The sequence below is a fragment of the Ochotona curzoniae genome, unplaced genomic scaffold (genome assembly GCF_017591425.1).
Source record: "Ochotona curzoniae isolate NIBS_2020 unplaced genomic scaffold, NIBS_Ocur_1.0 scaffold_4701, whole genome shotgun sequence".
Classification (NCBI taxonomy): domain Eukaryota; kingdom Metazoa; phylum Chordata; class Mammalia; order Lagomorpha; family Ochotonidae; genus Ochotona; species Ochotona curzoniae.
In genome coordinates this window covers 82,074,200-82,096,600 of record NW_024467122.1, presented here as the reverse complement: position 1 = coordinate 82,096,600, position 22,401 = coordinate 82,074,200, and the positions used below count along the sequence as shown (strand labels likewise).

General features: G+C 57.8%; 1 protein-coding gene across 1 annotated transcript in view; it reads left to right on the top strand.

Annotated features, from left to right (window-relative positions):
- CCDC33 (coiled-coil domain containing 33) overlaps positions 1-22,401 on the top strand; it is a 72,190-nt gene that overhangs the window by 46,980 nt on the left and 2,809 nt on the right. The window contains exons 13-18 of the mRNA XM_040968479.1: positions 3,272-3,472; positions 20,920-21,088; positions 21,214-21,302; positions 21,432-21,563; positions 21,685-21,762; positions 22,220-22,390. Coding sequence (XP_040824413.1) covers positions 3,272-3,472; positions 20,920-21,088; positions 21,214-21,302; positions 21,432-21,563; positions 21,685-21,762; positions 22,220-22,390 — 840 coding nt within the window. The remainder of the gene's footprint in view (positions 1-3,271; positions 3,473-20,919; positions 21,089-21,213; positions 21,303-21,431; positions 21,564-21,684; positions 21,763-22,219; positions 22,391-22,401) is intronic.

Sequence of the window (22,401 nt, the reverse complement as noted above, 5' to 3'; positions counted from 1 at the left end):
CCACAAGACTGGGCTCCGTGGGCAGCGGCAAGGACGGAAGGGGTGCTGCCTGCACATGGGCAGCACGGACAGCTGGCTCCCGACGAGTGCGTGGCCATGCATCGCTCCGAGCTTTCAGTCAGCCTGCAATTACAGCCCTAATGAAGCGGGATGTGCCTCAACCACGGAGCCTCACACCGGAGGGCCACTTGTCAGCCCCAACACGTCCAGGCAGGCGGGGCAAGCCTCCCCCGCCCCACTGGAAGGCAGCCAGCGGAGGAGGGGTAGCTCATCTCCAGGGCTGCCTGCTCTTCCCCTCCCCAGCCTGGCTCCCCTCTGTGCACCCCCACTCTCCTCCAGAAGGAACGGGTGAGAGCAGATTGGAGTCCAGAGGAAAGCTGTCTTGTCCTGGTGTCCCTTAGCGTAGGAGACAAAAGCCGCTGCCTTAGCTTCCTCCCCCACAGGGCCCGTGGTGCTCAGGGGTCTGAGGATTTTTATATAGAAGCCATCAACCCAAAGGTGCAGTGGGCTCTGACAGAGGATTAGAAAAGTGGCCAGGAGGCAGTGCCAGGGAGCACAACAGTCTATGAATCTGGCAGGGACCACGCGGAGGGCAGAGAGGACTAAGACCCATTCCTCCCCAGTCCCTTCTTCCCTCCTGCTCCTCACAGCCCCCTGCCCACCAGAGATGGAGGCTGAAAGGAAGGGGCCGTGGGGTTTTGCTCGCGTTTGTGTCAGCTTTGTGATGAGATGGAATTAATTATGCATAGCGAATACCAGAATCTGTACCCCCACTCTGACCAAGGCCTCAGCACACCTCAGGTCTGGGTCACTTAGGTGATGGCAGCTAGAGCAGGGGGGCCTTTGCAGGGTGGGAGACGGGCTGTGGGGGGAGGGACTCCCGCAGCAGTTGTCCCTGCTCTCAGGACTGATGGGGACACCCCATGAGGCCTTGCTCTTGATTTCATTACCTCCACTTCCTCCCCTAAATGGATTAGACGGCAGTCTATGAAATCCAGGGCTTCCAGACTGGCTTTCTGCCTGGAAATGAGCAGAAATGTCATTACAGAACCTGAATCAGCAGCTCACCCCAGCTGGGGTGGGTCACCTGGCCAGTGGGGAGGTGGTCTCTGCCCTGGGTAATTATTCTTCCCTTCATTCTCTTCTGTATCCAGTTATCCACCCACCTATCCATCCACCAACACCCTTCCACCAACCTATCCACCCATCCACCCACCTACCCATCCATCCACTCATCTACCCGCCTAACCATCCATCCATCCACGCAGCTACCCATCTATCCATCCATTCACTTACTCAACTGTCCATCTATTCATGCACTTTTCCATCCATCCACCCAGCTATCTATTCATCCATCCATCCATGCACTTACCCATTCAACACGCATTCTGCAATCATTCTAGTGTGCGCCCATTTTGAGCAGGAAATAAATGGCATCCCTTTGCCTACCTACAACACAGAACACCCCATGCCACCTGACTCAGCTGCTACCCCAGGGGTATCTCAGGAGGATGGGCAGCACTCTGCTGAATCTCATCCCTCCTGGAACACAGCTGCTGAGAGAGGCAGGTAGGAGAGACAGCAGGTCTCATCTGGTTGAGAAGCGCAAGGGTCAGCCTCAAGGTCCCCCATTCCTACCCCAACTTGCTTGGATGCCTTGTACCCCCATGTGGCTGCCCCATCCTCTATAGAGTAAGGAGTTAAGGAATTGCTGCTCACCAGATAGCGTTTGATAACGTTATATATTGTTGCTGATGTTATGTTGAGGCTCTTAATTGATTGGGATTTTACTCTGTTGGCTCTACCTTCAGACCAGAGAAGGTCTCCCCAAAAAGCCATTGAACTTATCTGGACAATAAGATGCTGGTCTCTATGCTTGGTATATGCTTGCAATGAAGGAATCTCAACTGAACTTCAACTGTGGTTACACAACAAGGGGGAGGAATCCACCATTGGGGGGAGGGTTAGAGGAGGGGTGGAGAGAATCCTAGTACCTATAAAACTGTGTCACATAATACAATGTAAATAATAATAATAATAATAATAATAATAATAATAATAATAATAAAAGATAGCGTTTGAAAAGGCTATTAAAGGGTCCTGGTGATAAAGGATCATCCTGCCAAGCTCACGCATAAGAGGACTAGAGCACCTGCACTTGGCTCCCTGGGGTCATTTCCGGATAGACATTTGGCCACTTTTAACCCCAAATACATCTGTTCTGGCTGGTACTGTGCTCTCCACCTCCTTTATCTCTTTCTCTCTCTCTGTCTACTTCCAACACAAGTGGTCCACCCCACAGCCATAAGGAGATAGTGACAGCTGATGTGTATGTTGCCTTTGAGGCCCCCACAAACCCCAGGACCTCATGAGACTGTGAACAGTGGACATGTGGCAGGGCCAACCATGGATTTCAGATAAGCTCCCTCGTAAGGATGGCACGCATGCGTTCCTCCATGAGCCCAAAAGCTCAAGGCTCTGTTAAACAGTAGAAATAGCCAGGCTGGCCCCTAGACAGCTGCGGGGAAGGAGAGATTTGGCTGCTGAGCTGGGGCAGCCCAGAAATGCTCCAAACGGGGATGGGTCAAGCCCTGGAGTCTTTTGGGGGTGGGAAGCAGTGTTGACATTGGGGCTTAGACAAGAAGAGATGATAGTGGCAGATGGCCGTGCTGGGGAGGACGAGGCAAGCAGGAAGAAGAAGAGGAGCCTGGCCAGGCAGGCAGAGAAGGGATGAGTCCTGAGAGTGAGTAAGGACAAGAGATGGCGATGTACATCAGATGATGTGGAGTGTAGACGGCCGGGTTCTCTCTCTTTCTGCAGAACCTCACTAAGCACCTGCCGTGAGCCAGACACCATGTGGAAGCCAGGCCACTGGTGTCTGGCCTGCCACTCCAGCCTGGGGTGTGTCGTGGAAGGTGTGGGGGGTGCGGGGACAGTGACTGGCAAGTTCGTTTTTCAAAACAAGTCTCCCAGCACAGAATGCTTGGGAGCAGGAAGCATGGGGGCAGGGGACTGGTTGTAGGGTCACCTCAGGGAGAGTAGGTGGCAAGGCTCTCTGTTCCTGGGCTGAGACCTGAGTGATAGCCCTGTGAACACAGATCCCTAAGGCCTTCCTGGAGGAGGAGAAGGAGGAGGTCACAGCAATCGCAAAGGCCCCAACAGACACAGGCATGAGTTGGGCCTGTGGGTTTGGGCCCAGGGACCCAGGGGCTGGTAGGGGAGGCCCTGAGCCCAGGCCCATCCAGCGCCCCTCTGCACCTTCTCTTCCCAGAGACCAGAAAACGTCTTGACTCCCAACAGCAGCAAGGTCCTGCCCATCCTGGACACTCAGATCTTAGATGAAAAGCTGGGGACCATCCGGGAGTCTTGGTCCAAGACCATGGTCAACTCCACGTCCACAGAGAACTCCAACCCGGCCTCTTCGCAGGGGGCAGAGGAGGAACCTCTGGGGCCAGAGACCTACAGAGATGCTGTGAGTTCTTTCAGGGAGCTGAGGGGGAGCTGTGGGGGAAGAGGCTGGGAGACACAGAGTCACAGAGCTCTTCTATCTGCTGGTTCACTCCCCAAATGGTTACAACAGCCAGGGCTGGGCCAGGTTGAAGCCAGGAGCTTTAGCCAGGTTTCCCATGTGGGTGACAGGGCCCAAGTACCTGCTGGCTGCCAGGCATCTTAGCAGGGAGTTGGATCAGAAGCAGAGCAGCTGGGACTCACACCATCACTCATCTATGAGATGGTAACTTAACCCACTGCACCACAAAGCCAGCCTGCGTGGACCTCTCCTTTGGGTATGCGGTGTGCGTGAACTGGGGGAGGCGTGGGGTCTTTATATGACAGCTGCATCATCGTTTGGATGGAGTACATGTAGGAGGTTTGGGGAGCAGACCCTGCCAGGCTGGTCAGCCAGAGCTCTGCCCACTGCCCGGTGATGGGAATTAGGTGGGAGAGATGGGTATTAGGGTTGACTTGTCCATGGGATCTCAGACCTGGGTGCCAGCCTCAGAGAGGTGGCTCCTCCTTAGCATTCCCAGGTGAGGCTACTAGCCCACAACCTGGGTGGCTTCACCCAGGGCTTCTGCCTCCTTTCCCTCCATAGCTGATCCCATGGGGAGCACTGCTCCAGAGGGTCCTGAGGAAGGGCGCCTGCCAAGGCTGCAGGCCCTGGGGAAGCCCTGGGCCAGGGCTGCCAGGGCTGCCAGGGCTGCCAGGGCTATCTCCTCCTCTTGGACTCTGCCTCTGGCCACCGAAAGCCTCCTCATCTTTCCCTTGCATTTCTGTACCTTTCTGGAACAAGTGCCACCTGCAGACCAGGAAGAGCCGTGTGGGCAAGGTGGGCCGTGGACACTCCCATGTGGGGCGTGCCCAGCCACACTCTCTATTCTGGTCTCACCCATAGCTTTCTTACTTGCTCTTCTATGCCTCCCCTGGGGGAAAAATATCTGCCCCCCTCCCCCGCCACCCCTTCATAAATTACAATGGAAATAAGCATGGAGCATTCCCTTTGAATTTGTTCCTCCTGGACTTTGGGAGCAACAGGGACAAACCAACTCAAAACCTGGCCCTGGGGTGCCCCCAACTCATGCCTCTGAGCCAGGGGTCCACAGGCCAGAGGAGAAGAGGGACGGTGCCCAGGCAGGCAGAACACAGGCAGCGAGGTGAGGGGCCTGCCTCCCATCCGACTACCTGCAGAGCCTCTGTCCCAGCCAGGTGTGGACAAGCATGCCACTAGCATCCCCCTGGGCAGGGGACACACAGCCAGGCCCAGGAGAGCAGTGCTGGGCCCACATGGTTGTGTCTAGCATGGGTTCTGTGGGGCCCTGGAGCTGAGCCCTATGTGGAGTGACCCAGGCCTGAGGACTGACTGTGCCCCCCAGCCATGGGCTCCTGGTTCCCACACCACTACCTCCTGCTGGCCACTAGGAAAGACTACAGGACTGGCTGCTCACTGCTGCTTACCAAGCCAGTCCCAGGGGAAGCGCCCCAGGGCTGGCATTGGGGGAGGATGGTACTGGGCTGTGCCTCTCACTCTCTCCCAGTCTGCTGCCCTGCTCTGTGCCTGACTCCCAGTTCCAGCCCTTCCTCAGACTGGCCACACTGGCTATCCATGGGGGACATCTAACCCGTGTTGGAGCCCTGGCCCTCCGTCTGTGTCTACTTGGCTCGGACACACATGCGTGTTCTCTGGCAGTGGAGCCCAGCTACAAGCCATGGCATGCAGAGGGTGGATGGCCACGTTCCCCGGTTCCTTCACAACTGCAGGTACCATTAAAGCACCGGGTCACTGTTCCATGGCAACGATGCCCAATGACATGGCAATGGACACATGCCTGTGACCCTGACCAACTGACCGGCAGGTTGAAGGCTTCTGTCCTGGGCTGCAGGTGCAGGTGCAGAGTAATGTCTGCCAGCATTGCTCAGAGCCAGGACAGGGGACAGTGTCAGGACCACTGAGCCAGACAGGTGCACAGAGCTACGTGTTTGCCAAGCTCTGGGCACACACATAGTAGCCATGGCAGGGTCTCAGAGTGTGTGAGTCCCAGGCACATCAGCCCCAGGCACATCAGCAGCGGAGCAGCAGGCCCAGCCATGGTCTGCCCTAATATCTATCTGCCGGTCTGGGGTGTGGTCCCCAGAGTCTGAGTGTTGATCTTGTCTCTGGTTTGACACCAGAACCTACCCAAACTTAATAGAAAATGGAACATTTTCTGAAAAAAAAAAAAAAATACTCCTATGGGGCTGCAGAGTCCTAAGCGCTTGGGCCGCCTTCCCAGCCACATTAGCAGGGACCATGTCAGAAGCAGATCAGCGGGGTGGGCATGGAATATGAGTGTCACAGATGGCAGTTTAACCCACTGTACCACACCCTGGACTCCTGGGCAGACCTCCTGAAGTCAAGGCCCCATGGGGTGGGGGGTGGTCTTGGGTCAAGCGTAGGGACCCTGGGCAGAGCTGGAGGGAGCTTTGCCTTTGCTTGGAGTAGCCCAGGAAGTGTGTCTGGAAGAGCCACACATCCGGGTGCAAGGGTGCCAAGACAGGGGACACACAGGGTGGCTGTGGACAGCTGAGGCAGCTCTCGAGGGCTTAGGGTCCACCTACCATGGCCACAGAGACACATCTCAGGCCCCTAGGTTCCCTGCCCCTTCAGCCGCCAGCTAGCTGCCCGCCCCTTCCTTGTGGAGAGCCCGGCTGGCCTGGGATGCAGCTCTGTAGGGAGATTCAGGGAAAAGGAAGAGAATAGGTATCTGGCATTCCCAGCAGGCAGGAGTGAGCCTGGGTCAGGGCGTGGGGCTGGGGGAAGGGTCTGGACAGGCCCACAGTGGATGCACACACAGTGAGTCCTCAGCATGGGGACAGGAAGGAGGGCTTCCTGGAGGTGGTGACCTCTGAGGCTTAGCAAAGGCTCCCTACCCCTCACCTCTTGATCTTCTGTCAATCTCTGACTCACCCCTCTGCTTCTGTCCCTCCCTCCCCCGATCCTCTCCAGGTGGTCCCCATTTCTGTCTGTCTCTGTTCCCCTCTTCCCCAACTCCCTCCACTGCTTCCACTGCCTCCCTCCCAGAGGTTTGTGGCAGACCAGAGGCCCCACTCTGGCAAATGAATAATTGACAAGGGCTGTTTAAAGATTCAGTGCTATTTTCCCAACCTCGCCACACTGAATAACTCATGTGTTTTCACTCGTTCTTGGAGAGCCTCCTCCTCCTCCCCCCATTTGCTCTTCCCCCCCACAGCCCTGCTCCCAGTCCCTGCCTGCCTTGGGCCTGAAGGACCCTAGAATCCCTGCCTGGAGCCCCAGTTTTTTTGCCATCCACTCCCATCCACTCAGAGGGCCTTGGGGACTGACAGCCAGGTCACCCACCTCCTTCCACCCTGCTCTCCAATCCCGCAGGAGAACAGGACGCTATGGCTAGGGGCTCACCCAGGGCACACAGCTGCTGCAGATGGAGGATGGGGTGGACCCTTTATGTCCCCTGGCATGGGCCTCTGGACTGCCCATGGCTACTGGCTCAGGTTCAAGGGGTCCCAGGCTATGTGGATGCTGAGACACTCCAGGAAACCATGGACAGGCAGGTTCATGTCCTCTGCCCCAAGCCGCCTCCTGGACCCTATGCCAGGCCACCTACCCTGAGCCCAGCCCAGCTGCCTCCACTACACTCCTGGCCTTCTCCAGGAGTACTTGAGGCAACCTTGATCTCTGCTTCCTTTCCTCTCCTCACTTTTGCCTCTGTGGGGAGAAAGTGGCAGAGAGCAGATGTTCCCAAGTCCCCTGGGGTTCTGGGCAGGGCTGTCCCCCTCAGGCCCCAGGTCCACCACGCCCAGGACAAGGTCACAGCTGACATTGCAGACAGAGGCTTCTTCAGCACCACCTGGTGGCAGGTACCTGGCCTAGCGGGGAGCTTCTGCACCTCGCCCCACCCCACCCCCACACACACCCCTGGAGGCCAGCAGGAGCAGGATTGTCCAGCCACAGAGGAAACCCAGGGCTGGCCCCATACAGAGTTCAAGCCCAAGCACCCTGCAGCCCCCCAGTCTCCAGAACCAGCAGGAAAAGCACAGGAGGGAGTGCAAGGTGCAACGTGGGACCAAGTGCCTACCTGGGCGGCCTCCAGCTGGTACCCCAGTCCACTATCCCTACAGGCTGCCAGGCACGTTGCCCTATACCCTGCCACCTCCAGACCTGCTGCTCACTCAGCTGTGGTCACCCTCATCCACAGTCCCGCCACCTGCTGTCCATGGGCCCTGTTCTCTGCTCAGGCCTTGCTCCTGGTCCCCTCCACCTGGCCCCCAGGATCCGTACCCAGCCAAACCCGTGTGAGCTTCCCCTTGCCCTGTCCCAGTCCTGCAGACCACAGTGTCCCCAGCACACACACTCATTAACACATACTAACACACACATGCATACTAACATACCCACAGGCTAACACACACTCATATGCACACACAGAGACATACACACACAAACTCACACATGCACACATATTGACACACACTCTGACGCACACTCACTCACCCAAGCTCACTGAGATGCATACACATTCTCCCATACATACTCATACTGACACACATATGCAAACTCAGACACAGCTCAGCAGGCTTTCGGGGGAGGGGGAAGTGGGAGCACCGAAAGGTGGAAAGGACCCCCATCTCACAGACTTCCTTTATCCCTGCACACACCTTCTCATCCGGGCACCTCTGGCAGGTTTGAGCCCAGCCCTCCCTGCCCACTCTCTGTCTCCAGAGGCACTGTGTGACCTTAAATGTGTCATTCCCCTTCCATGGACTCATGTGCCCGTTACATGGAGGCGCCCTCCAATCTGGTCCATCCACAGCCACCTCCTGGGGACACCTAGGCAGGGCCCACAGGGAGCAGAGGGGGCAACCTGCAGGAGTTGAGAACCTGGGGCGGGGGATGAAGGGTGGTGTGTTCAGGTTGAAGATAAAAGGAAAGCAATAACGAACCCCTGGAGGCCTGCCCCTAGACCCAGACCCAAGACCCCACCCCACCTGCACCCTGGGCAGCGGCTCCTTCTCCATCCATCACTTGGAACTAAAGAGATTAATAAACGAACCCATAACTCAGCAGCCGCGGCTGCACACGCTCACAGCTTCGTTCCATTTGCAGAGATTAAGTGTTTGTCGATTTATTGTCCCTCGGTGTGCAAATGCGAGCGAGCAGGCCCCCCCATCCTCACCAGCCACTGCTCTGCCCCTCCTGCATCGCCCCCCTCCCCAGCCCTGCCCATCGCTGGAGCCACAACAGGCTGGGGACAGCCACTGGCTACCGACAGGCATGTGACCTTGAGCCAGGGCCACAGAATGGTCTGACCCCGAGGCTGCTGGGACCACTGCTGAGGACTGCGTTGTGTTGCTCTGGGCCTCACTCCTGGCTAGGGCAGTGTCTGCAGGTTACAACACTCCCATAAGGTCACCTGAGCCAGGCACCACCATGGGCACAGGGCATGAGCTACAGAGGGCGTGCTGGACGTCAGGGGCCTGAAGCCACTTGCCTCTGCCAGTGGCTGCCCTGTACACGCGGGATCTCTGCCCTGCCACCCCTGCACACCCCCACACCCCCACTGTGAGCCAGGGGCCTGGTCCTACCGAGTCCTTTCCCCTACCCCAGGCCCCAGCCGCCATGCTGCCCACTGCCACCGTCCCTCCCAGTCCTCGATGACACAGATGGGACAAGGAAGCAGGAGTGTAGCTTTCAATAAGTTATAGCCTGAGGACTTGAGTCTGGATCAGTAAAGGTGGATCTAGCCACAGAATGGGGGTTCAGGAGGTCCACTCCCTGGGGAAATGGGGAGGGGTGTGTCCCTCCTACAAACAGCCAGGCCACCATCCCCACCCCAAATAACAGGGCCAGGTGTACCATGGTCATCGGGTCTGGAGCTCACTGGGCATGCACAGTGCTTTGCTCTCTACCCTGACTTATTCATTCCTCCTCCTCCAAGTCCTGATGGGTCCTGGGCCCAATGCAGGTCAGGGTGTGCCCTAGCAAGAGGCACAGGCTCGGGGCAGGGCGGATGGGGGGAAGGTGGCAAGGGATGGCAGACACATTCCCGGGGCCTCTTCAAGTGTGCCTAGGGAGGGAGCCCCCTTCTGTCCACTCCCCGGCCAGGGACAAGAACGGGCCCCTGTCCCCTCCCCCGCCCTGGGCCTCTCTTAGAGTTCAGTGCTGATTAAATGCTTTTCAGGGCAATCCAATTTCCTCCTGCAAAAAGCCCAGGCCACACGCTCACGCGCACGCACACACACTCGGTGCTAAATACCCAATCAAGCCTACAGATAATAGACAGCGGGCCGGTTCACTCCCAGTTTAATCAGATAAAATGCCCATTCATGGGCTTCCAGGCAGAGTCTGGAGAGGGGGCAGAATGCACTAAGTCTGTGAGGAGGAGCCTTGCACCTGCCCACGGGGTAGAGGGGGAAGCACTCATTATCCCCCTCTTTTGCTATCTTCATCTTCCCACAGACAAAAGGGGCTCCTAAATTCCCCCCAAATCCGTATCTACCAGGTGGCCAAGAGCTGGGTGGGGCGACCCTTGCCCAAGACCCTCGCGGTGGCGCTAGACCCTCTTTATCCTGGGGCAGTTTCTCCCCCTGGAGGCCACGCCCCCTTGGCCTCCTTGATATATTGTTGGGAAGGCAACTGCTAGGCAGGCAAAAAGGGAGAACCCCACGTGCTCTGGGCCCTTCCCATCTCTCACACCCTTGGTACACAGCCAGGGCTCCTCCCCAAGGCAGAGATGTAGCCAAGACTACCCTCCCCCCCACTGCCACCTCTGGGGATCTCTCCCCCCCATAACTTCTGACCAGAGCTGCCCTCTTGGGCCTGGGCTGGGAACACTTGGGCAGTCGGAGGGACCCAGTAGCCTGAACGATAGAAGAGGAGAGATAGGCAACTTGCTAGGGCCCTCGGAGCCTGCTCTGCTGTCTTAGTAGCTCCAGGCAGTGACAGAAGAGAGAGAGAGAGAGGGAAGGGGCAGACCTTGTGCTGGATACCGAGTGGGCTCTGTTTGTCCGTTAGCTGTCCACTCTCTCCCCACTGCCCAGAGGGGAAAGCTGAGGCTCACTCAGGAAACAGGCACGGAGGTCCTTCTCTCCTCCCAGAGCCCAGAGGCCCAACCTCCACCTGCTCCTTGGGACCCCTCCCCCAGCCCTGGGCCTCTCCCCTGCTGCAGGGGGACCAGCCTGCCTGTCATCAGCCTGCCACGTGGCCCGGCTGGTCCCCCTGCGCCGAGCGGTGTGAGGGGTAATGAGGCCCCATCATTAAGGTTTCTGGAGACGGGGCTGGGAGATTTATGGATGGGCCTTGTCAATAACAGCTACCGCCGTGGCCGCTGAGCTGGCCAGACGTCAATAGATCCTCGATCGGATCGGCAGGGCTCCAGGGCGGTGGCTCCCGGCTCCTCGCTCGATTAATTTGCACTTGTTGGCACCATCTGTTGTGCTCAGGGGTCCTTATGTGGAGCGGGTGGGTCCTGCCTCCTACCCAGAGGGGATCCTGACAGCCCTGCTGCTACCAGCTGGCTTGCAGGCCAGGGTCGAGCCTCCCCCTCCTCGGACAGGGACCCCCAAGACTGAGCCTCCCACCTCTGACGGGGGCTCCCAGGGCCCAGGGCCCAGGGCTAAGCCTCACTCGCTGACTATTCTTCAGGGTGTGGCACTGTCTTTTCCCTCCTTCTAGGCCTCCTGAAAGGCAAGGCCAAGTCTTTTTGTTTTTTGGGTTTTTTTAAGATTTATTTGTATTGGAAAGATGTATGGAGAGGAGAGACAGATCTGTCTGCTGGTTCACTTCCCAAGTGGCCACAACAGCCAAAGCTAAGCTGATCTGAAGCCAGGAGCTTCTTCCAGATCTTCTATGCAGGTGCAGGGTCCCAAGACCTTGGACCATCCGTCCAACTGTTTTCCCAGGCTACAAGAATGGAGCTGGATGGGAAGTAGAGCATCTGGGACACGAACTGGTACCCATATGGGATCCTGGGGCATGCAAGATGAGGACTTTAGCCACTAGGTTGCCACTCAGGGTCCACAGGCCAAGTGTTACATTTCTTCATCCCCTCTCCCTACCCTGGCCCCCTACCCTAGACAAGCCAAGTGTGGCTGACTCTCTGGCAAGCCTCTCTGAGCCAGGCCACAGCAGGCAGGGTGTCTGGGCCTAGAAGGAAAGCCCTTAAGCCCAGATGGAGCCATGGCCATGGCCAGGGAGATGGCAGACCCCTGGGGAATGGGCAGGTGGGGCTGGGGCCCTGGCCTCAGATGCCACCTGCTAGGGTATTTCTCAGCCAGGGGTGCCAAGGACAGTGGTGGTGTCAGGACCTGGACAGCTCTGGGCATCCCAGCACCCGACCAACCAACCAACTCTCCTCCAGGCCATGCCTTCCTGCTCCAATCCCACGTCCTCCTGCCCACTCAGGGTCAAGGGACAGTGTCCATGCTGTTAGAGGAGGCACTGCATACACAAAGGCCCAGAGGCAGCAGGGAGCTCTTGGGGCTGCAGAGGAAATGGCTGAGATCCCAGAGACAGGTGGCAGGTGGCAGAGGGGCACAAGGGACCTCCACCTTCAAACTCAGTGAAGGCGGCACGTGAATGAGTGAGCCGGGAAGGGACTGCAGGCTCTTTAAGGCCCATTTTATAGATGGAACATCTGAGGCCAGGCCCAGCCTCCAGGCCCTGCTCCAAAGCCCAAGCTCAGCACCCCTCACCCCGCTGCCCCCGACCCCAGTGTCCCACATGTGTGTTCTCCAGGGACTGGCTGACCCCCGGGGCCATGGGAGCGCCCCTTTTGCATCGTACTGGCAGAGCCAGCTGGCCCAAGCCCCCGCTGAGCCCTGCACCCTGCATTATTGATGGCACGCCTGATTGTGCGCTTCCCAGAGTCCACAGATCTTTGATGAAAAATTCATGGTGCTTGGAATTGCGGCAGATTCTATCGATCCATCAGATCTCTGCAGGCCAGGCCGGGTGGGGCGAGACTGCGTCCAGGGAGGCTGCAGGGAGAAGCAAGAGGTGCCCGTGCCAGTGGTGCCAGCCAAGTGCCCAATGGGGAGGAGGCCCTGCAGAGCAAGGACGCCCGATAGGATAAAGCAAAGGTGTGGAGCAGAGCAGGAGCCAGGCCCCACCTACCTGGGACAGCTGACTGCCCCCTCACACACACACACACATTTTTAAAAACATATTTATTTGAAAGGCAGAGTTACAGAGAGAGGAGGAATAAATCCACTCATTGATTTACTCCACAAATGGCTAGGCTGAAGCCGAGTTGGCTCTGGGTCTCCCACATGAGTGGCAGGGACCCAAGTACCTGACTGCTTGGCCAGGAGCATTAGCAGGGAGCTGGATGGGAAATGGAACAGCTGGGACATGAACTGATACCCATATGGGATGCCGGCATCACCGGTAGTGGCTTTACCAGCTATGCCACCAGGGTGGAGATTTTGTAACCTCCAGCTGGGCAGGTCAGGTCTGTGCTACCACGGAGGCCCCAGAGAGCCCTGCCATCATTGCTTCCTTCTGTCATCTAGGGTTTACAAAGTTCCTGCCCAGATGGGCTCGGGCCAGGTCCAGCAGGGGGTGCGTCAGGAGAGCTCTGAGACAGACATGCCTGCACTAGTGTGGGAGGAGCCGGCCCTGGGAGGGCTCCTGCAGCCCAGGTTGGGGTGGCTCCGTGTCTGCACCCCTCGTGGCCCTGGCCATCCAGGGTGGAGTGCTGGCTGGCTTGTGGGAGATTTTTTTCCCCCTCTTTTTCCCAGGGTGTTTCTCTTAAAAACATCCACCCTTGTCCATGCTGAACTAAAGGGAAAGGAATGTTTTCAGACCAGCAGGGCAGCACGGCTGGAAGCCCCAGTCAGGCTAGCATGGGGCCCTGAGTCCATGGGGGGACCAGGAAGAGCAGAGCAAGGGTCACTAGAGTGGGTGGAGGTAAGGGGGGGACCAAGGGGCAGGAACCATGAGCTGGGAGGAGGAGAGGTACTGTCAGAGGTGGGGGTGGAATGCTGAAACGCCTGCCCAGCCCGGGGTCCCCTGGCAAGTGGGAACCCACCATGTTTCAGCCCTTCTCTCTACCTTCTCCCCACCCAGCTTGAGACAAAGGGGAAGTGGCCCCAGGGGCTGGGAGGAGGGTTGGGCTTGGTCACCAGGCAGGTACCTGTTGTAGCAACAGTCCCTGGGGACCCATCCCTGGGAGCAGAACCTGCCCAAGCAGCAAAGATGGGGGAGCCGGGGTGCCAGCCCCCACCAGCCCCCAAAGCTGTCTTGGGGCTCACTGACAACCCTTTTCGTCCTGTGAGTCTGGCTGGGATGCTGTGGGGGAGGCTGGGTGGAGCACCTGGCAGGCAGGTGTGTTGAGCGTGTTGCAGGGCAACCTGGGGGGCAGGCCCAAGAGCCTGTTCAAGGAGCAGAGTGGGAAAGGCAGCCAGGGAGGGTGGGGGTGGGAGGCTGTGGCTCCGGATACCCACGGTCACGGGATCACTATGCAGTGGCCCCATGCTGCTATCTGCTGGGGGCAGGACTGACTTATACCCTGGGAGGACTCAGGCATGGCTGACTGCACCTAGGATGGCCAAGAGGGCTTCCAAGAGGAAGAGGGCCTGGAGTGCACAGTGGAAGGGGACCTGGGAAGGGAAGAGGGAAGGAAAAAAAAAATGACATCTTCCTGGAGGCCCCGCTCCCAGCCCCTCCCAGCCCAGCCCCTTTGTGCCTGCCTGGCCCAATTAGCCAACCCACTCCTGCAGCGGCTGATCATACTGTCTGGGGTCAGCAGCCGGCCAGGGGCCCCTACCGCCCCTCAGCACCAGGCAGAGCCCAGCACAAAAGCTTCCTAAGTCCCCAGAGTGGCTGCAGCAGGGAGAGAAAGAACCAGAGAGAGGAAAAAGCCACTGCTTTTGTTTCTTCGTCCATAACCTTGGTCTGAACAAAGCCCCTGCTGCCCCCTTTCCATCTAGCAGGGAGTAGGTGCACCTGCTATCAATGACAGGCCTGTGGCAAGGAGGCCTGTGGGGGATCCAGGACAGGCATCTGGGGCCAGTAGAACCCTGGTTCTAGAATCTTCTGTGGTTCCCATCCCCACCCCCAACTCCTGGCATTCCTGACACCCTTCTTCTGGTCTGTTTGGCCAGACAGTCCTGCCAACCACACAGCCCAGGCCCGTGCTGGCCTCAGCACCTGCATTCAGTCCAGTGCCAGCTCCAGTCACTCCTCAAACCTGTCGCCTCTGCCATCCTTCCCAGGGTGTCCCAGACAGGCCCTGCCCTTCCTTCTGGAAGTTTCTCCACAGCTCAGCTGAGCAGGCTGAGGCAAGGGGTGCAAGTGCTGGAGCAGGTGGAAGTTGGGGAAACTTAGAGTGAGCCCAGAATTGTGCTGGATGAGCCAGCTCAGGACTCCTTGGGCGGTGGCAGGTAGCACCGGACGACTACCACCCCTTTCTCTGCCTTTCAAATACATAAAAGTGAAAAGACAAGGAGAGGGACCCAGAGAGGCCGTGTGTGAGTGGCCAGGACTCGGTTCTCACAGAGGGTCCATCTGTCCTGGTGGGCACAGAGGACTTTAAACATGAAGCTGGATGTGTCCCAAGTGCCTGTAGCAGGGAGAATGTTCCAGGTTCCTAAGGCTGCAGAACAAACACTGTTGTGTATCTCCTAGGCTAGAGGTAAGGAGATTTAGGCTGGAGTGTGCATACATGTGCACTTGTGTGTCCAAACACTGCACTCCCAACTGTGCTTCGCACAGTTCAGCCACAGGCGAGAAGAGCCCAGGCTGCTTTCTGTCCCCCACTCAGCCCCATCACCTGCCCCGGGGTGCCCAGTTAAGATTCCGGATGCCCTGTGTGGTCTTGAGTAGATGACAGCCCCTCACTGGCCCTCCTTGGATGGCTCGGAGCTGAGGGCCAGCCCCATCAGCATCTCTGAGATGGGCAGTCCTGGGACACAGCGGTCTTGGACCACTTGGGATACTGGCTGAGGCCCGAGCGTCTGTGGGACACGGCTGCCCCCTGCCGGCTGCGAAGGCAAACCACACTCGGGTGGCCTGGCTTCTCCCTGCCAGATCCCGGGGACCCCAAGGGGTGACACAGAGGGTCAGCAAAGGAAAGGGCAAGGGAGAAGAAGGAGCTTGTGGTCGGCCCAGCCCAGCCCTACCCCCTACCTGAGGCAGGCACCTGATCTGCATCTGCCCCCTTCCCCCTCCACCGCTGTCCCAACCCATGCCACCCATAGATTGTGTCCTGCACACCTGCCTCTCCTTTCTCCTTCCCTGCCCTGAACCTGCATCGACAGCTACCTCTGCCCCTGCTGCAGGGCGGCCTGGCTCTCAGAGCGCTGGCCAAGGTCAGCAGGCCAGGCTGACGGACAGACAGCAATGCCACTGAGCAAAACGAGAGTGTGGACCTGAGTGTACAAAAGCAAACACCCAGGAAACTCTCGTGGGGGGCAGGTGATAGACCTTTCTCCCATCCCTGCAGTCCCTCAGATCCCCCCAGCCACACCCCTGCTCTTCTGCCCCTGAGCGCTTGGCTGGCTCCACCGCAGTCTCCAATTGCACGGGTTCCCCTCCCGTCACAGGCCTGTCCTTGACTTTGCATCCACCATCCTCAGCACCACTTGGTGGAGATGCTCCACCTGTCCCCATCCCCAGCTCCTCAGCTCCTACGGTCTCCCCCATCTCTCAAGTGCCCGAAGAAGCTGGATTTTCCATGTCTCTTTAGTGTGTTTGAGACGCAGATCTCCCTTCTGCTGGGTCACTCCCTAAGCCCTACGCCAGCTGGACCAGGCTGAAGCTGGGAGCCTGAAGCTCCTTCTGGGTTTCTCCCTAGTGGGAAGGTGTGTGTGTGTGGGGGGGTGCCAAGATCTAACTAGGCACCTTGCCGGTGTGTCACATCTAACAGTCCTATCTCCCTCCTGACCAGTTTCTTCTGCCCACTCCCTGGGGCATCCCCGCCACCTGGAGACCTGCTAGGGGGCCCATTTGTCCTGCAAGCTATAGCTCAGTCACCTCTGGGAAGTCTCCCAACCCCCTGGCCTGACCTGGCCTGCTCTGCCACCCCCACTTCCTACCACCTCCTGAGTGCCCAGGAGAAGCCACCTCAGGCTCCCCTGTGCGCCTTTGCACAGGCCTGACGCCTAGTGGCCCTAGTGCTTCCTGCATGGGCTTTGCAACTTGGTCTCCTGCAAACACAAGACTTCCTGCCTCAGTTTCCCCACCTGTATGACAAGGTATACAGGACACCAGATGCCAACCCAGAACCTGGGGCCCGGCGTGTGGCCCAGCCGCTGAGCTGCTGCTTAGGATTCTGCCATTCCAGTATCAGAGGCCCAGGTTCAAGTCCCAGCTCTCTGCTCATGCGGCCTTGGGAAGCAGCTCGTGTTGGAGCGACCCAGCAGAAAGAAGAATTGTTTTTTCACTCTTTCTCCCTTTTAAATAAGCAAAGTATAATTTTAAAACATTGTAAAGTAGAATTGGACCCGGCGCAATGACCCAGCAGCTAAACCTTTGTCTTGCGCACGCCGGGGATCCCATATTGGCACCTGTTTGTGTTCCTGCTGTTCCACTTCCCATCCAGCTCCCTGCCTGTGGCCTGGGAAAGCAGTAAAGGACGGCCCAAAGCCTTGGGACCCTGCACCTGCGTGGGAGACCTGGAAGAGGCTCCTGGCTCCTGGCTTCGGGTCGACTTATCTCCAGCCATTGTGGCCACTTGGGGAGTGAACCAGCAAACAGAAGATCATTCTGTCTCCCTTTTTGTGTAAATCTGCCTTTCCAATAAAAATAAATCAATCTTTAAAGAAGAAACCCCTTGTAAACTATAGCAAAGATATGAAAATTATGAAAAAGAACAAAGAATGTCAAAATTTAGATGATGAAGTTATTAAAACTTTTTAAAGTTTTTTTTTTTTTATTTGAGAGGTAGATTTACAGAAAGAGAGAGAAACAGACATCTTTCATTTGCTGGTTCAGTCCCCAAATGACTGCAACAGTCGGAGCTGAGCCAGTTAAGGAGCTTCCCCAGGGCTCCCACATGGGGACAGAGGCCCAAGAACTTGGGCCGTCTTCCACTGCTTTTCCTGGTACATTTGCAGGGAGCTGGATCGGAAGTAGAGCAGCCAGAACTTGAACTGACATCCATATGGGATGCCTGTGCTGCAGGTGGAGGCTAGGTGAGCTATGCCATGGCAGCAGCCCCTTTTAAAATAATCAAAATGCCTGCAAGGTAGCTCTGGGAATGGTGTTTTGTGGGCAGACCCCCCCAGGAACTGAGTGCAGTGCTGTGCCCATTGCACAGATGGGAACACTGAGGCTCAGAGAATGGCCCTGGAAAGATATGGACCTGGGATCACCCAATCTTTTCCATGTTAGCAGGCTCTGAGGGTAAGAGTACCCAGGGCTGTAGGTGTGGGGGTCCCTCAGGGCAAGGCACAGTGGCTCTGGAGCCTGCCCCCACCAGCCTGGTGACTCCAGGAGACCAGGAGCCCACGGCAGAGTGGCCAGGATAGCAGGAGAATCTGGGACATAGTGTTCCCTGCGTGCTCAAGGCTGGACTGTGACGCACAGCGTGGCCCTGGGGCAGCTCAGCTGCGGCTGTGGGAAGAGGTCAGGGCTGCTGCCTCCAGGCCTCCCAGCTCAGCTGTGTGGCCCAAGGTCCTGTTCAGGGCGGGCTCCTGTGGCCTTAGATCAAGGGATTGTGGCAGCGCCTGGGAGCAGAGGAGCCCGGCCAAGGTCCCTGGCAGCCCCTGGGGAGGCCCCGGCTCTGAGGGAGCAGGCAGGCTAATGGAAAGTCAGCAGGGCTGGCATTGGAGGAGAGGGGGTAGAAGCCATAAGAACCCACTGCCCTTCTGCATGGTGATCAGGGGCTCCCCTCCCCAGGGGCCAGCGCACCCCGTGACCTTCTGCCTTGTCCTGTGTCCTGCTGTCTCTCTCTGTCCATAGCGTGCCCACCCCTGGTCTGCTGCTGGGTTGAACCACAGTAAGGTGAAGAGTTAAGCCTCTGCATGAGAAGAGGGCGTGAGGGGTCCCAGGGGATGACCCCATACACATCCCAGAGACAGATGGGGGCGTGTTCATTTGCCACAGGCCCTCATCACATCCCACAGCAGGACAGGGCTTTGTCTTGGCCAGTCTCTGACTGCAGATCCCAACCAGGCGAGAAAGCTGCCAGCTGCGGGGCAGTAAGCATCCTTGGACCACATGTGTGCGTGTAGGCATGTTCACGTGTACATGTGTGTGTGCCTTATGTGTGTGCACATGCATGCTTGTATTGTGCACCGTGTGTGTGTGCATTGTATCATGCCTGAGTATGTGTGTGGGTGCCTGTGTGTGCATTTCTGTGTCTGCATGTAGATTTCCCAAGGGGATAACCCTAGGAGCCAAGAAACCCATTTGTGTCACTGGGAGAAGAGTGGAGGAGAGAGAGAAAGGAGACAAATTTTCTTTGCAAAAACAAGGCCTTGTGCCCCTGCCAAACCCCAGAAGCCCACTGGGCATGGGCAGAATCAGAGCACACAGGGGCCCTGGCAGGGAAGGGTCTACTCTGTTTGTCGACTGAAGCAGCCGTTGAGAATAAGATGGACCAAGAATACTGCCTCCTAATTGGACCTGTCTGGTGTGGGCAGGGGTCTGAGCCCCAGGAAGTGTGGGGGGAAGCAGTACAGCCCACATGGCGTGTCATGGTGCAGTGGGCTTCTGACCCAAGCACTCCCCACCACATATGGGTGGTCTCCCAGCCCAGTCTCACAGCAACAGCTGGGTGGGGGCACCAGGCGGGCAGGCTGCAGGAGCCAGGACGGGAGCTCCAGGGGCTGGCCCTGGCATTGGTTAGAGGCAATCCAGCCAAGAGTGCTGGACAATGGCAGGTGACAAGTAGTGTCCTGCTTGCCAGGGTCCCCCTTCTTGGAAGCCAGTGCAACAGGGAGAGGGCTGTTCCCCCCGGGGGAAGCTAGACCACCAGTCCAGGTAGCATAGGCCCCACTGGGGGCAGGGGCGCAGCTCGGCTTTTTCAGGGGGCTCGGCCATGAGATCTCTCCCTCAAAAAGGCCACCAAGGCCCCACTAACTCACCTCTCCCTTCACCTGGATCCACCTGCTTCCTCCTCCTCCCTCCAGCTCCTTCCGTCTGGCTGTATGGGCTACTTTTTGTGCTGTTTGAGGGAACTGCCCTGGTTTTTTTTTCTAAATAGCCATAGGGAGTTTCTGTTAAGGCTTATTTATTTGAAAAACAGAGACAGGATGTTCCATGTACTGGTTCACTCCCTCAAAAGGTCATACTATCCAGGTCTGGACCAGATTTAAGCCAGGAGCCAAGAACTCCATCCTGAGTCTCCCACATGGGTGGCAGGGGCCTAACCACCTGAGCCATCCTCCACTGCTTTCCTGGGTACATTAGCAGGAAGAGCTGGATCGGAAGTAGAACAGCCGGGATTCAAACCCACGTTACAAGTGACGGCTGAACCTACAGTGCTACCACACCAGCCCCAGTAGGGAATTTCCAATGAGACAAAAGTGTATCGACCCAGCCGACGATGCCCCGGGTTTGCACATGGGCAGAGTGGAAGGCACCAATTGTTTTTGTCTATCTTGGGACCTTGGGCATGTCTCGATGCACCGTGAGGTCTTCTGGCACAGATTGTACGCGCACGCTGGCTCTACCAGGCGTTGGTGTTGGCACTGGACGGATTTTCCCACCTTGCTTTCCTCTTCAATAAAACAGGGATAGTCACAGGTGCTCTGCCCCTGCTCCAGGGATCAAAGGAGGCTGTCCTGACCCAGCTTGGGACACCCCCACACACGTGTGTCACAGGGCCTGGGTCTGACTTCCAGTTCTGCTCCTGTTCTCTGATGATGCATGCCCTGGGAGGCCTCAGGTGATGGTTCAAGGCCTTGGGGCCCCCGCCACGCGGGTGGGAGACCCAGTGGCTAGGAATTCTGTGTGTGAAATAAGTAAAATTTTAAAATACCTACAACAGAATAGTGAATGTTCGGTGAGTTGGTGACCCCTGACCTAGCATCCTCATCAGGCAGCCAGACCCTGACCTTGACCCCGAGTCCTGCTCTGGGTGTCCCAGATGCATTTTATGACCCCCTCCTCACTGTTGGACTGGCTGGGAGGGGGCTGCTGCTGGGGGTCTTAGGATGCAACTGTGATTCTGCCAAATTCGGCAGGCCCAGCCCATCCCCAAGCTCTGTTTGGCTGCTGAGGCTTGGTGTGCTGGGCTGGGACCAGGGAAACAAGAACAAATCAGGGGAGCTGACTTCGCTGACAAGGGCGAGGGGCTGCACCACAGCCACCGCTGTCGGGGAGTCACACAGACTGGGAGACTCAGGTCATGCGCACTGGCCTCTGGCTGCTGCTCCATGGGACTTCTGAGTGTGTGTCGGGGGGAAAGGGGCACCCCCTGTGGCACAGCAGGCTCAGCCCTGGACTCCGGGATACCCCAGGAGATGAACAACTACCGGCGAGCCTTGCAGAGGATGGCAGAGGACATCCTGTCGCTGCGGAAACAGGCCAGCCTCCTGGAGGGGGAGAACCGCAGGCTGCGGAGCCAGCTGGCCCAGCAGGAGGCTGAGGAGGAGCAGGACTACGCGGGAGAGGCAGCCCAGAGTCTGGGTGAGGATGCTGCCTGCTGGGAGAGACCTGTTGGCACTGTTGCCCTGGTTGGCATTGACTTTGCTGATCGGAGCCAGGAGGCCGCCTTCCCTGGCCTCTCCCCGCTCAACCACGCGCCCCCACAGTGTCCATGAAGGAGAAGCTGCTACTGACGGAGCTGGATGTGAAGAAGCTACGGGACAAGGTGCAGCAGCTGCAGAACGAGCTGATTCGAGTTGAGTGAGCTGGGGTTCCCGGAGTAGGGTTGTGCAGGGAAACAGTGGGCCCTGCCCGCAGGGAGGAATCCCTGGACAAATGTGGAACCCAGGTACCCACACTGTGCCCTTCTCGGGATTCCCTACAGAAGAACGACCGAGAAAAGGAGCTGCTCCTCCAGCAGCAGGTGCCACAGCCACAGGCCATGCTGCTGAAGCGATACCAGGACAAGCTGCAGAAGATGCACGCGCTGGAAGACATCGTGCGGCACCAGGAGAAGGCAGGTGTGGGCTGCCCCGCCATGGGCCTGCCCCATGGGAGGCCTGGGTCCACCTCCAACCCTGCCCCACCACTAGCAACCCAGCCAGCAGCCAGCACAGGTTCTGTGCTCTGCCTGGCAGGTGATTGAAAAGATGGAGCAGAAGCTGAGGGACTGGAGTGAGGCCCCGGCCCAGAGCAGGCTTCCGGAAAAGCCCAACATGAGTAAGTGAAGGGGCTAGGTTTCTCAGCTTTCACACTCCTCACCTATCACATCCATCCTAGAGGAGGAGCAGGCCTCCTAGGATGGATGGATGGCCTTCCAGAACCTTCTGGAACATTCCAGAGTCTTTCAGTCCCAGGACCGTGGGCCCCTAAGCACTTGCATGGGGGGTCTCCAATGCGAAAGCCAGGCTAGGGCTTCCTCAGCAGGACCCTTTGGAAACATGCCACCAGCCTCTAGGTCTTTGAAGAGCCTGCCCCTAACAAAGCCAGCGGATACTTGGATGATTTTCTTCTCTGGGCAATGTTAGCCAAGTGCCATGCCAGGTCCTTGGGGAAAGCTCTGGTGCTGTGTTGGGGTGGGGGATTGCGTCTAGGTGAGAGAAAGAGGAGGGCGCTGAAATCCACAGAGCAGACACAGGGGGCCAGACCCTGCCTTACGGACCCCTTGGCCACACAGGCGGCCCCCAGCTTCCCACCACAGGCTATCCTCTGGGCTCGAAGGGAGAGAACTGGCCGATGGACATGTACTCAGTGCTGCTGGCGGAGAACTCGCGGCTGCGGGCTGAACTGGACAAAACCAGGCACCAGTCGGCCCCCATCATCCTTCAGCAGCAGGCCCTGCCGGTAAGAGCTGA